This window comes from Haliotis rubra, unplaced genomic scaffold (assembly GCF_003918875.1).
Source record: "Haliotis rubra isolate DU_JTF1 unplaced genomic scaffold, ASM391887v1 Scf319, whole genome shotgun sequence".
Taxonomy (NCBI): Eukaryota; Metazoa; Mollusca; class Gastropoda; order Lepetellida; family Haliotidae; genus Haliotis; species Haliotis rubra.
The window spans coordinates 189823-205401 of record NW_025766990.1 but is presented as its reverse complement, the minus strand read 5'-3'; the positions used below and the strand labels follow the sequence as shown (position 1 = coordinate 205401).

Below are 15579 nucleotides of genomic sequence, written 5' to 3'. Positions count from 1 at the left end.
ATAAACCTGGACACCTATTGCCTCCTGTAGTTACAGTAAGACACCCTGGTTGCCTGACACCTATTGACTCCTGTAGTTACAGTAAGACACCTGTTGGTTCCTGTAGATTAACCTGGACACCTATTGACTCCTGTAGTTACAGTAAGACACCTGTTGGTTCCTGTAGATACCTGGACACCTATTGACTCCTGTAGTTACAGTAAGACACCTGTTGGTTCCTGTAGATAAACCTGACACCTATTGCCTAGTTACAGTAAGACACCTGTTGGTTCCTGTAGATATACCTAGACACCTATTGACTCCTGTTGTTTGTAATTACAGTAAGACACCTGTTGGTTGGTTTCTGTAGATTAACCTCAACACCTATTGACCCCTGTAGTTACAGTAAGACACCCTAGATAGACACCTATTGACTCCCTAGTTACAGTAAGACACCTGTTGGTTCCTGTATATACAGTAGACACCTATTGACTCCTTTAATTACTGTAAGACACCTAAACCTTGACACCTATTGACTCCTGTAGTTACAGTAAGACACCTGTTGGTTCCTGTAGATATACCTTGACACCTATTGACTCCTTTAATTACAGTAAGACACCTGTTGGTTCCTGTAGATGTACCTCAACACCTATTGCCCCCTGTAGTTACAGTAAGACACCTGTTGGTTCCTGTAGATAAACCTGGACACCTATTACCTCCTTTAGTTACAGTAAGACAGCTAGTGGTTCCCATGGTTACTGACACCAGCTGGTTCATGTAGTTAGTCAGACACCTACTGGTTCCCATAGTTACTGACACCTGCTGGTTCATGTAGTTAGTCAGACACCTACCTGTAATCTCACAGACTCTTTACAAACACAGCTTACTCTGTCATCAATGTAGACACAACTAAACACCAGCAAGTCATATTGATTATACAATTTCCTGCTTAATTGCATGCCAGAATCATGCTGGAAATATCTATGCAAACAAATGAACCACAAGCAATCACAATTCTATTTACCAAACAGTTGACAAAGTACAAGGTGCATTAGCCCGGAAACTGATATCAATACCAAACTTGACACGTAGTCACACACACAGCAAAGATACCAATGTAGGGAGCACTATATCAGTTTCCATTGATTGTCCAGTACAATGACCGATGTCCATTGACCCTCGTTCTTGACCCTCATTCTCATCCCAGGGTCGTTTCAACTGGGATACTCCCAGGTCCAAGGCTAACTTGTACTCTGATCAATTTCTGTTTGAATTATCCATTCATAATTAAAGAGATTCCTACATGTCGGTGATTGGTTAATTAGGACGTTTCATCTTCTGGGGGATGTCCAGCATCATCTAGGTCAGCATGGTAACACTATATGTATCTGTTTCACAGTGTTTGATAAAGGTAATATGTATGCAGTACCATGTATCTACACCATGTATCAGTTTGCTTGTCGGGGCGGTGGGGTAGCCTAGTGGTTAAAGCGTTGGCTCGTCACGCCGAAGACCCGGGTTCGAATCCCCACATGGGTACAATGTGTGAAGCCCATTTCTGGTGTTCCCTGTCGTGATATTGCTGGAATATTGCTAAAAGCGGCGTAAAACCAAACTCAGTCAGTCAGTCAGTTTGCTTGTCAAAGGATAGAAGCAACACTGTTATCAAAAGTTACACTGTATAATAATATATGTGAAGGGGCTACTTCACGCTGGAAATTGTCCAGAGATTTTAAAACACCAATGACTGTTGTTTAGTTAGTGTTGATTTCATCACAGCCTTTCTGTCCTGTGCCAAACATGCATGATCAATGTTTCCCTCATCAGGTGTCTAGTAATTAGCGGTACGCATAGAAGATTGTCTCCCCTTTCATATCCCCCTCACAGAATGAAGACAAAATATCTGGCAGATGAATGTCATTATTATAACTCCAACATTTAATCTACAATAAATCAAGAAAGTTGTTTCTTTGAACATATCCACTCCGCTGTAACTGTATAAAACAGTTGAAAACCATTTCATTGGGAAAAGATACTACTTGCCTTAACACTTATATATATATATACATATATATATATATCAACATAAAGGGAATAGTGACAAGTTTTTGCCAGATATTTTGTTTTGACGGATGTAATTATGTGTATTTTGGTCAACAGTTTAATTTGTTTAGGACGTAGTTGTCCTAGGTGGTCAAGGTTTGAAGTGGTTGATGTTATGCATCTGAGGGGTGTTTGGAATACTTTTTGTATAATGAGTTTTCCGAAAGTATTATTTTGTGGGTAAACCAACTCTGGTTAATATTCCAACAACCTCTCCAAGACCCGGGTTCGAATCCCCACATGGGTACAATGTGTGAAGCCCATTTCTGGTGTCCCCCGCCATGATGTTGCTGGAATATTGCTAAAAGTGGCGTAAAACCAAACTCAGTCAGTCAGTCAGTCCAACAACCTCTTTTTCTCTGTGGTGTCATGTGACTTGTTCTTACTGATATGCTTGTGCAATTCTGAACAAAATGGAACAGGATTCTTTTAAACTTGTTATTAACTTTTGCCTTCTATTAAGTGTACATTTAATATTGTGATAGTTTTTCTTCATACTAACATTTTAAATGTAAATTTTCTTAATCTTTCAAGTTTCCAATTTTCTTAATATTTCTTGCTGTTTGCTTGTTTCAACTCTTATTAACACCTTTTTTGCAGAGGAAATGAGTGTTTAACAGTATTTGTCATGGTATTTCTGTAATTTCTATTCTGATCATGGAATTATTTGGTTCAGATTTGACACAACAGTCTAAAATCAATGTTTGATTTCAGATTTGAGAGACCTGATCGTAAAATGGTTGCTGAACACGTCCAGCCCTCTTCCAACTCGCAAACCGCCCTGAACCAGTCGCTCGGCATTAACCAAACTCCTCGCGAGTCCTACCAAACTATGGGGATAACTCGGGTAAGATTTGACCCAATCTAGGTCAGCGTGCACTGTGTATAATTATTTATAGTCTGTCGACTCTGTCGCCTCAAGGTGATGCTCACGCCAGACGTGGAAGATTAAAGAGATCGAGAGTCACCAGACGGCATTAAAGTTTTAAAAGTTTACGGGGCAGATTTAAGTTGTTTATCACCAAATTGACTTGGAAGCAACACTGTAGAGTTCTGTGAGCTGCTGATTGATATCAGGATTGAATAATACTGAGGAGTGGTTTTCACGATTTCTGTCCTGAAACATCTTGGTTAAACGTCTGCTGGAAATGATGTGTGCAGATGTTTTGCTTTGAGTGCAGACTTAAGGCTTAGAATCATCATTCTGTGCCAGATTCAATTGGCTCATTACATGGTCATTCTTGACCAGTTTCCTTGGTCATTAAAGGTCAGCATTGGTCCTGAGTAACCCATCTTTGTCATAACAGACGTTGGGTCATCAAGTGACCACTTGGTAGGAGGAGGACATTTGTCTGTCATCAAGTGGAAGGACAAGTCTTGTCTGGAAATAACATTGATTACAACAGGGTTTGGTAGCCTAATGGCTAAAGTGTTCGCTCATCACACTGAAGACCTGGGTTCAATTCCCCACCATGGGTACAATGTGTGAAGCCCATTTCTGCTGTCCCGGCGCTGTGGTTTTGCTGGAATATTGCTAAAAGCGGCGTAAAATCATACTCACTCACTACAAGAGTGTTTGGTTTCACTGAATAGTTTCATGCCATCATTTTATCTGTACCAGGATCAGGTCCCACAGCATGGTTGAATCCCAGATTCACTTTGATTAAGTTCCTTTTTTAGTTATATTCATAATCATGAGTTTCACAACATTGAATGTGATATACCTTCCTTTTTCTTCTTACATTTCTTACATTAAGTCATCAAATATCACTAACATTATTTTAAAGCAGCAATATATCCAACCTTTTCGCTCACCCAAAAGAATTTTAATTCAACAAATCGAAAAGTCTCCAACTTTTTTGGAAAAGGAACTGAATTTCTTTACGTTTCATTTCATTTGCAAAAAGACTAACAAATCATTCTAGGAAAACCGATTTGAAGTGTAAGATTGTGTCTGTTTATATAATCGCAGGATGCAGGATAAATTCACTTAACAGGTTTTATTTTTTCCGCTTTGACTGAAATGTCTCTCAAGGAAACCTAGTTTCTCAACTCCAGAAGCAGTTCAATGTTGGCTAGATGGCGGAGACAATATACATGCGTTCTTAAATCTTATACTTGAGACTAGGGTGTACTTAATCCTGTCTCTACAGCTTTGTTCTCAGAAGTATTTACCCAAATGTCAGGATTTTGTTTGCGATGGATCAACTGAGTTTGTCAATAATATTGACATGAAGCTTTTTCAATAATACGTGTTAGTACTGCAGCAATTGATCAAATATTCGGACAACCGATCAATCTCACTTGCCTCATTGATTATCGATTGGCTCTGGAGACTAATCGATATTCATAAAACCTGAAACATCAAATTAAACTTTAGAATATATGTATCTTATTGTTATGTTTGTTAAATCAAGATATAAACAGCTAAAGCAGTTTCCTGACTCGTAAAGCTGCAATATAAACAACATTCTCTCGTGCGTGTCACAACAGGAAGTATTCACTGTCATCGTAATTGTGATATTAATCGGTGCCTGTTTCGGTTGCACAATGTTATGATTCTGTCCCATTATTGCCCACATGTGTTTTGTGGTGGGGTTTACGATTACAAATGATTATTGATCGATTACTGAGCTCCTCAGGGGTGGAAATAACTTTAAAATTGCTAGTGTACTCCGGAACAGTGGCACATGTAAAATCACTTGCCCTGATAATTTTTCCACTATACCGGCCGTTTTCTTGTTGATTTTTTAAAATAAACAACATAATTAACATTGGAAAGTCAACTGGACACTGGTACAGTGTGATATACAAATTTGCTTGCCCGACAGAAAAAAACACTGGACTCGGACGTCGGGCAATGGGTTATTTCCAACCCTGCTCCTTTTATCAATCTGCGTATTGTGAGCGATAACCAGCACTAACATGTGCAGCTGAACAACATCATGCCATTGGCAGACCAGGTAGAAATGATTCCTGTGTTTTATCCAGGCTGTAAGTGCTGGTTAAAATGTGGATCGGGTGGTCACAATGTATGACTGGTTCAGCGTCATCATTCCCCAAGGGATGGTTGGGTAGTGGTTAAAGTGTCCGCTCATCATGCCAATGACCCAGGTTCAATTCCCTACATGATTTATGCCCAGAGTGGCCTTTTCCACAGTTGCCCTGAGTTTTCATCCTCACTTTCAATCCATTCTGCCTACCAGGTACAATCTCTCCCTTTAGAGCCATGGCTGACATGACCAGCATTCACCCAGAAGTCTACTTATAGCATAAATTCAACAAAGGATAAGCACACACAAAAATTAAAGATTAATTATTACACATGCTTCCTCCTCAACTATCTGAGAAATCAGACCATTAATGGTAACCAGACTCTCCCTTTGTACTCTGAAGCTATCACTTTGCTGACAGCATCAGCAGTTACCTTCTAATCACAGTAACCCGTGAAGGTCTGGGTTAGAATATTGATCTTCAGCAACCCATGCTTGTCGTAAGAGGCGACTAACGGGTCGGGTGGTCAGGGTCGCTGGCTTGGTTGACACATGTCATCGGTTCCCAATTGAGCAGATCGATGCTCATGCTGCTGATCACTGGATTGTCTGGTCCAGACTCGATTATTTACAGACTGCCGCCATATAGCTGGAATATTGCTGAGTGCGGCATAAAACTAAACCCACTCACTCACTCTAGTCACAATAGCAGATTAACTCTTTGTTTTGACAACTACACTCTTGTTCCCACATGGGCCCCACTTTCACACCTTAACGAGTTGGAATATTGGTGGAATATTGCTGAAGGCAGCTTAATACTAAACTCACTCGCTCATACACAATAGTCATGACCACTGCTCATACTATCGACCACTAGTTGTCTGATCCAGGTTAATGTGACATAACACAATGCTCTGTTTTATGTCAATAGTTGTTAAGGGAACTTAGTAAAGTTTTAATTGCTAAAATGTATAACTTAAAAAAGAAATGTTTTTCCTTTAGCCCTGAGATGTATTTTTTATCAAACTGTTTGTAGACTAAAATGTGCATCAAGGGTACCAGGTTATTCAGTCAAGAAACATCCTTCAACAATTATTAAACTTGAGAGTCAAGTTTTTCCCAGGAGATCCAGAAATACTTTTATCAAAAGCTGAAATAATGCATGGTAGTTGGGCTTTGTCTAGTCCATCTCCACTGAGCGACCAGAAAGCAATGTGGCACAAAATTACAGAAAAGGAGACATTTCTTTTGGCAGGATTGTAGAAGAACGTAAATCCACGTAAAACATCTCAAGTGTAAGCACTTGTCGCAGAGGACAGGAGTTTTGTTAATGGCTGTCAGTGTTGAATCCATCGATTCTATTTCATGAATATTTTATATACTGATAAGAAAATCCTGTCAAGTTGCAGGAAATCATGGTATTGAATGCGGATTTCAGTGTTTGCAATTGTTGTGTGAGACATTCGCTGCCTCTACTAAAGCAGACATTTTCAAAGGAGGCTATTTTTCCAATTTTAACCGTGGGTTGTTGTGCATTCTGTGGTCCGTTGGTGAAATTAACATTCAAACTGAAAAAAGGGAAATACGTCACATTGCCAAAAAATTGTACCAAAAAATATATAAAATTTATCTTGAATCGTTTTTAACTTTAAAAAAATGTTTAAAAAAAAGAGTGTTTCTGTGGTATTAGTGCTCCACTTAAAGTCCAGCATGTTGGTAGTTTTATATTGACCCTGAAACTATTTTTTCAAATTGACAGCTGATTGTATTAAAGAAACAAGTTCAGCATGTGCCTGCTTGTGTTTATTGGTATTCCGCATGTCTCTTTCATTACCTTTGCTTCCAAAATTAAATTTTAGGGAATAGGCTAGAAGATTTTCTCTTAATATGTAACCTTAAATGGGTGGATAAAAGTGTCTGTCTCAAGAGAACATTGTAATATTTGTATGTTGGCGTTATAAATGAAGATAAATGAAAAGAGCAGATGTCCCATCAGCTACATCATGGAAGGCTGTTTTGAAAAGATGAGTAATTGTTCATAAAAGTGGTCTTTTAGTAGTGGTAATCGATAAAGTAAATAATAAAGTGGTAATTTGTTTATACAATATTATTAATCAGAAAGTGGTAATTAATATGTAATTGATTAATAAATTGGTAATTAATAATAAGTAACATTAATTAATAAAGTGGTAATTAAGAATGAGTGAGTGAGTGAGTTTAGTTTTACGCCGCACTCACCAATATTCCAGCTATATGGCAGCGGTCTGTAAATAATCGAGTCTGGACCAGACAATCCAGTGATCAACAGCATGAGCATTGACCGATTGAGCACAATTGGGAACCGATGACATGTGTCAACCAAGCCAGCATGGGTTACTGACGGTTCATTCTAACCCGGACCTACACGGGTGGTAATTAAGAAAGCGGTAATATATCCATAACATAATATTTTAATCATAAAATGGCAATTGATTCATACAATGGTAATGAAGTCACAAAATGGTAATTAATTCATAAAGTGGTAATTTATTCACTTGTCCTTTGAAATAAAAACAACAATTTGACTTTCATTCTCTGATTGTCAGCTGAACCGAACACACTGGCAACAGATGGACAAAACTTATATTGTTAAAGCACTTGTGATGGTTAAAAGTTTGAATTTGATAAACATGAACACACATCTGCAGCAGATCTCCTTCAGGGATCACGTTAGCCAGATCAAGCACCGTATCCATGACATGAGGGACGAGTTTATTCAGTCAGTCAGAGGAACCATATATTTGCATGTAGGATTTGGGCCACAGGGAGATATATCCCAGACAGATTTAGATTTACTTTGTCAATACTTTACACACTTTACAAAGCTCTGATTAGAATAACTGGATTTCACATGCAATGTCAAAGCAATTTGCATCTTGGTTTTGACAAGGTGGATGTGCTCACTTCCAAGATGGTATGTAAAGCTAGTTATTTTTTTGTCTTTCAAGATGGTTTGTTACACTAGTTTTTGTTGTGAATGTTTATTATGTTTACTGCAATGATCAAAATGTGTTTATAAAGTTATTAGCTGTCCTCAGCTTTAGTGTAGTATAGAGTTATTGGAAGATGAAGAACACCTGATTTTTACATTGGACAGTAGTTAATCTTGTAATTAGTGTTACTTAGTGTAAGTCAATTTTTTCTGGTTTTACTTATTTAAATTTAAGTTTGATTATTGAAAAAATATACATTTTATGCATCCAAAATGAGCTGTTCATGAAGACAATACTCTCGATTACAATATCTCAACATAAATAAATATATGTATAGTGTTGTTTTTTTACTACTATGTGCTAACTCTGTTGGTGTGAAGGGGTTTGTAAAAGTTTGGCAAAGCTTTATAATATGTCTATTTTATCATTTCTTTAAATGGGGTGCTTCTTTAGAAGATTGTGTCTTATTACAATTCAACTAGATCAACATGAGCAAACTTTGCAGTTACTCTGTAGACACTGTGGACCTAATGTAATTTCTGGACATCATTATGCAAATATTGTTACATACAGTGCTACATACATTGTTGCATATATTGCTACATACAGTGTTACATACAGTTTTACATACAGTGTTACATACAGTGTTGCATATATTGTTACATACAGTGTTACATATATTGTTACATACAGTCACACATACAGTGTTACATACAGTGTTACATACGTTGCTGAACACATTGTTACATACAGTGTTACATTGTTGCATATGTTGCTGAACACATTGTTACATACAGTGTTACATACAGTGTTACATATGTTGCTGAACACATTTTTACATTGTTACATACAGTGTTACATATATTGTTACATGCATTGTTACATACATCGTTACATTGTTACATACATTGTTACATACATTGTTACATACAGTGTTACATACAGTGTTACATACGTTGCTGAACACATTGTTACGTACAGTATTACATACATTGGTGCATAGATTTGTACATACATTTTTACATGCATTGTTACACACATTGTTACATACAGTGTTGCATACAGTGTTACATACATTGTTGCATCCATTGTTACATGCATTGTTACACACATTGTTACATACAGTGTTGCATACAGTGTTACATACATTGTTACATGTATATTGGTGCACACATTGTTACATACATTGTTACATACAGTATTACATGCATTGGTGCATACATTTTTACATACATTGTTACATAGTGTTACATGCAATGTTACATGCATTGCACACATTGTTACACACATTGTTACACACATTGTTACATACATTGTTACATACAGTGTTACATACATTGTTGCATCCATTGTTACATGTATTGTTACACACATTGTTACATACAGTATTACATACATTGTTACATACAGTGTTACATACATTGTTGCATCCATTGTTACATGTATTGTTACACACATTGTTACATACATTGTTACATACAGTATTACATGCATTGGTGCATACATTTTTACATACATTGTTACATAGTGTTACATGCATTGTTACATGCATTACACACATTGTTACATACAGTGTTACATACATTGTTGCATCCATTGTTACATGTATTGTTACACACATTGTTACATACAGTATTACATACATTGGTGCATACATTTTTACATACATTGTTACATAGTGTTACATGCATTGTTACATGCATTACACACATTGTTACACACATTGTTACATACATTGTTACATACAGTGTTACATACATTGTTGCATCCATTGTTACATGTATTGTTACACACATTGTTACATACAGTATTACATGCATTGGTGCATACATTTTGACATACATTGTTACATAGTGTTACATGCATTGTTACATGCATTGTTACATGCATTACACACATTGTCACACACATTGTTACATACATTGTTACATACAGTGTTACATACATTGTTGCATCCATTGTTACATGTATTGTTACACACATTGTTACATACAGTATTACATACATTGTTACATACAGTGTTACATGCATTGGTGCACACATTGTTACATACATTGTTACATACATTGTTACATGCATTGTTACATACATTGTTATATACTTTGTTCCTTACACTGTTGCATATATTGTTTCATCATCATCATCATCATCATCATCATCAAACTAGATGGATACAGAAAACAATATCCCAAGGAATGCACAGTAATATTTTTTATAGCAAATTCTTGACAAGAATTATAAAGGTCCCATAATGAATATAATTATCAAATCTGATGTACAGTACACTACTATTTAATTGCTTTACAGAACCTTTGTATTTCCTGTAAGGATCCTAATTACTGGAGCTTTCCTTGAACCCATGTAACTTAAAGTAAAACCCTCACAAACTAATAAAATGAGACAAACCTTTTTAATCATGCGTCTAGCCCCTGGGGTCAGACATGGAAACATCACATCATTTGTCAACTTAGGTCAAAGATTCATCTTAGCCAGATAACAGGGTGGAAGATACATTTATCTGACAAAGCACTGGGAGAACTGCACATAAAAACAACAACAGGATTTATATCTTCATACCAATTTGGTCAGACCTACATACCTGTTGTATGGCTGTAATGACTTTGTAGACTGTTTAATCATTGTGTTGGACTTGGAAGGTAAATATGTCAAAGTCCATGATGGAAACTCTGTGACTGTTTGCAGATAATGGCTGATATTTGACTCAAGGCAAGTTGAAGGCCACATACATTGCACATGTGATGAATTCTACCTATCTCAGGTTTCTAAACATCCCTGAAGGGATTTGAATCAGGTTCAATCTGTTGAGGTTATCAAAAACAAGAGTCTGTGATGGAGACATATGGGTCAAGATGGTGCTAGCCTTCTCATTTCTTCTCATGAAAATTTGAAGGAGATTGGATTTTTGTTCTTTAAGATAAGATTTTGTCATCACCATTAGTATCAAACTTTCTGATATACAGTCGATCTGCCACAATTCGCTCTGTGAAGTTGCAACCCTCAGGTATTCCAGAATCCAATGTCTGTGTATTTGAATCCAAAGATCGCCCTTATTATGATTCTTAATTGGTCAGCATCAAAACTTTGCTCACACTAAACAGGTGAGCAGCTAAAATGGACTATACCTTTGTCATATTGCCTTCAAAGAAAAGACAGGTGATTATAACGAAACACTGCTACACTAACCATGATGCTATAAAAACTCACTCACTCACTCACTCAACAACTCACTCAACAACTCGCTCACTCAACCACTCAACCACTCCCTTACTTGCTTAACCACTCACTCACACAATCACTCACTCACTCAACTCACTCACTCACTCAACCACTCACTCAACCACTCACTCAACCACTTTTGGGTTTTATCAATGACACTTTCCAGCTCCATGTCCACTATGGTCACTCATCTGGTCACTTCCTGTTTCAGGGCATGAGCTTGTCCAGCCAGAGTCGGTCAGCCTCGGAGGAGGAGGGAGAGTCGAGTGTATGGAAGGGTGTGCGGAGCTTTGCCACGATGCTCATGGACGACAGCCCCCCAGAAGAGAATGAAGCTCCTCTTGTGGAGGGTGTGGATTACAAACTAGGAAAACTACAGTTCGGACTTGGTTATGATTTCCAAAACTTGACTTTAACCCTGAAGATTCTTCGTGCTACGGGTTTGCCTGCCAAAGATCTCTCCGGTACCAGTGATCCTTATGTGAAAATTATGTTGCTTCCGGACAAAAAACACAAATTGCTAACAAAAGTGAAAAAGAAAAACTTGAATCCTCACTGGAATGAGTGTTTCTTGTTTGAAGGTAAGACATTTTAAGCATCTTCCAAAACTACATCACATTTTGCTTGCTCTCACCTAAGGGGTAGGCAATAATACCGGTTAACTGGTATATTGCAATTCAAACTTCACAATACGATATATTGCTGTACACTTTTCGCAAACTGGTTCTCCTGATACGATTGGTAATTTTCGTGTTGTAGTCAAAACTACTAACAACATTTGTATTTCCTTTATATTATTATACATTAATAGCTTTGAGAATGTTTATTGGTCATATAATTGTGTGACTTTTAAACTATATAAATAAAAAATAGATTGGTACCGGCACTTGTTGTAAGGATAAACAAACCAAAATGGCAGACGCTGCTGCAGATGCTTTTTCTCGAGTTCCACACTTAAGAGTGAAGTTTTCAATATGGAAACATTTTCATTTGATCTCTTGTACAGTCACATCTGAGTCCCGACAGTGGCCAGTGGTATTGTTTTGAAAGAATTTTTTTTAGTTACTGGAAACAGTAATTTAATTACGTTAACCCATGTTAGTGCAGTGGCTTAGGGTGAAAATAGATACTTGAAACTTTGCATAGTGCTGGGGAATATCATAATAAAACATATTTTGGGGGGTGCGTCCAAGATGGCAGCCAAAAATCAAGGATTTCCAATTTTAACACTATATGACTTTCCCTCTGCTGGATTATAGCAGAAAACCTTGCACAGTGCTTGGGAACATAATGTTAAAACATATTGTTTGGGTGTGCCCGGTTTTATGGGCCCATTTTCCAAAAAATCCAAGATGGCGTCCAAGATGGCCCCCTAAAATCAAGGATTTCCAATTAACACTATTGTGACTATACCCCGCTGGATTAAAGCAGAAAACCTTGCACAGTGCTAGGGAACATCATGATACAGCCTATTTTTGGGGTGTGCTCGAATGTTTGGGCCTATTTTCCCCAAAATCCAAAATGGCCGCCAAAAATCAAAGAGTGCTGAAGTCCACCCAGAAAGGTCGCCGACTATAAAAAAATATTCATTTGTTGCAATATGTGAGATATATTTGCTGTTCAAAGGGCTATTTTAATACTTTCAATAAATATAACAAACAAGATTTATATGTAGTAGTAAAATATACAATTCATCATCCAATTAATGAAAAAGTTACTGTTTTGATCAGTCATGTGACATCAATTTGTCAAACATCGATCTCTGTGATTCTGAAGTCTCCTTTAACAGTTCCCATTGAAGTTACAGAGACGATGTTCATAGAAGTTGAGAAGATTTACAAATGCACTTCTTTGAGCATAGAGGTTGAGACTTGCAGCCACATTTGATAATGTTATTGATAATGGTACCAGCGAAAAACCTATTTCAATAGACACTATTTCAAGCTCTTCCAAATGACACTTCCAGGCAGTTGTATAGTTCCTGCAGTAGCCTGCAATGTGGAGAGAGTTAATGTGCCTATAACTCACCATCAAGTAGAAGACAAGATCACAAAAACTAAGAAGAATCTTCGATCAACCACTGCATTGGCCTTCTTCTTTATGTGTTACACTTTCACAATATATTGCAATACATATTGCAATACGCCAAACACATATCACAATATATCGCAATCGCAATATATCGAAATTTTGGCAATACCCAACCCTACCTCACTTGGGTTATATTAAAAGTGAACTGAACTGGTTCTATGCAACCTGAACTTCTGCAATGAGGATTGGGTGTACACAATGGCTGCTTGATATGAATATATACTATGACCTATACTGTGCCATGACATACTGATACAATGCATTACTGGCTTGGGGTTTTGATATACCTGAAATACTGTTGACAGCACGGTAAAACATCATTCAATCACCAGAGGGCAAGGGAAGCCAAGTCACCTAGGATGTTGTAATTTGGTGTGCAGACCTGATCCTTTTCTCGAATGACCGTTGGTTTAAATCCCAGATGATGATATGGTTTGATGTCACCATTACTTGATGGTTGCAGCATCTGTTTAAAACCTGCATCACTTCCCTCCCATCAAGCTGATATGCTGTGATACGATATGCTGATATGCTGTCATACGATATGCTGATATGCCATGATATGATATGCTGATATGCCGTGATATGATATGCTGTCATACGATATGCTGATATGCCATGATATGATATGCTGATATGCCACGATAAGATATGCTGATATGCTGATGATATGCTGATATGATAAGATATGCTGATATGCGTGATATGATATGATATGTGATATGATATGCTGATATGCCGTGATGATGCTGTGATACGATGTGCTGATGCCATGATATGATATGCTGATATGCGATAAGATATGCTGATATGCCGTGATATGATATGCTGATATGCCCGCGATAAGATATGATATGATATGCTGATGATGCCATGATATGATATGCTGTGATACGATATGCTGATATGCCATGATATGATATGCTGATATGCCATGATATGATATGCTGATATGCCATGATATGATATGCTGATATGCCATGATATGATATGCTGTGATATGATATGCTGATATGCTGTGATACGATATGCTGATATGCCATGATATGATATGCTGATAAGCCGTGATATGACATGCTGATATGCTATGATATGATATTCTGATATGCCGTGATATAATATGCTGATATGCTGCTGTAACTGAAATACTGTTCAAAGTGAGATGGGGGGCAGTGGGGTAGCCTAGTGGTTAAAGCGTTCACTCGTCACGCCGAAAACCCAGGTTCGATTCCCCATATGGGTACAATGTGTGAAGCCCATTTCTGGTGTCCCCTGCCGTGACGTTACTGGAATATTGCTAAAAGCGCCGTACAATCATACTCACTCACTCAAAGTGAGTTTCTACCCAACATTTTGACACACTAGGAGTAGTAGCCTAATGGCTAAAGCATTCGCTTGACAAACTGGGCCCAGATTTTCGCAGCTCTCTATGGAACTTATGACCATCTTAACACTAGGAGAGCTTTGAAAATCTAGGTCCTGATTCTCTACGTGCATGCTAAGCTAACTCCCCACATGGGTGGTGTCTGCTGATATTGCTGCTATGTTGCCAAAAATCGCTTCAAACCTGGCTGATTCACTCACTCACTCACTTATTCACCCTCTCGTTACAGCTACCTAAATGACCCAGTAACAACTAACTGGATTCATATTAAAACGACCCGCGAAGGTCCGGGTTAGAATGAACCTTCAGTAACCCATTCTTGTCGTAAGAGGCGACTAACGGGATCAGGTGGTCAGACTCGCTGGCTTGGCTGACACATGTCATCGGTTCCCAATTGCGCAGGTCAATGCTGATGCTGTTGATCACTGGATTGTCTGGTCCAGACTCGATTATTTACAGACTGCCGCCATATAGCTGTGCAGTGTAAAACTAAACTCACTCACTCACTCATATTAAAACATTGTCACTAATAATTTTTGATTTGGAAGCAAATTAAGCTCCAGAAACCAATGCTTTTCATAAGCAGACATTCAATAGTATTTTATAAAACATCTGATACTGGGTTGATTGAGCATCATCCTGCCCCGAACGCCTCCGTGGTGTAGTGGTTAGAGCGTCCGCCCGGAGAGTGGAAGTTCGTGGGTTCGATCCCCGACCGCGTCATACCAAAAGATGTTAAAATATGGTACTTGTTGGTCCCTGCCTGGTGCTCGGCATTAATGGGTACAACAAGGACTGGTCGGCTCGGAGTCAGTATAAT

At 37.9% G+C, this 15579-nt stretch overlaps 1 protein-coding gene across 4 annotated transcripts in view; it reads left to right on the top strand.

Annotated features, from left to right (window-relative positions):
- LOC124283619 (synaptotagmin-7-like) overlaps nucleotides 1–15579 on the top strand; it is a 482711-nt gene that overhangs the window by 442112 nt on the left and 25020 nt on the right. For all 4 annotated transcript variants that reach the window (XM_046719606.1, XM_046719608.1, XM_046719607.1 and 1 more), the window contains 2 exons: nucleotides 2797–2929; nucleotides 11496–11865. In XM_046719606.1, coding sequence (XP_046575562.1) covers nucleotides 2797–2929; nucleotides 11496–11865 — 503 coding nt within the window. The remainder of the gene's footprint in view (nucleotides 1–2796; nucleotides 2930–11495; nucleotides 11866–15579) is intronic.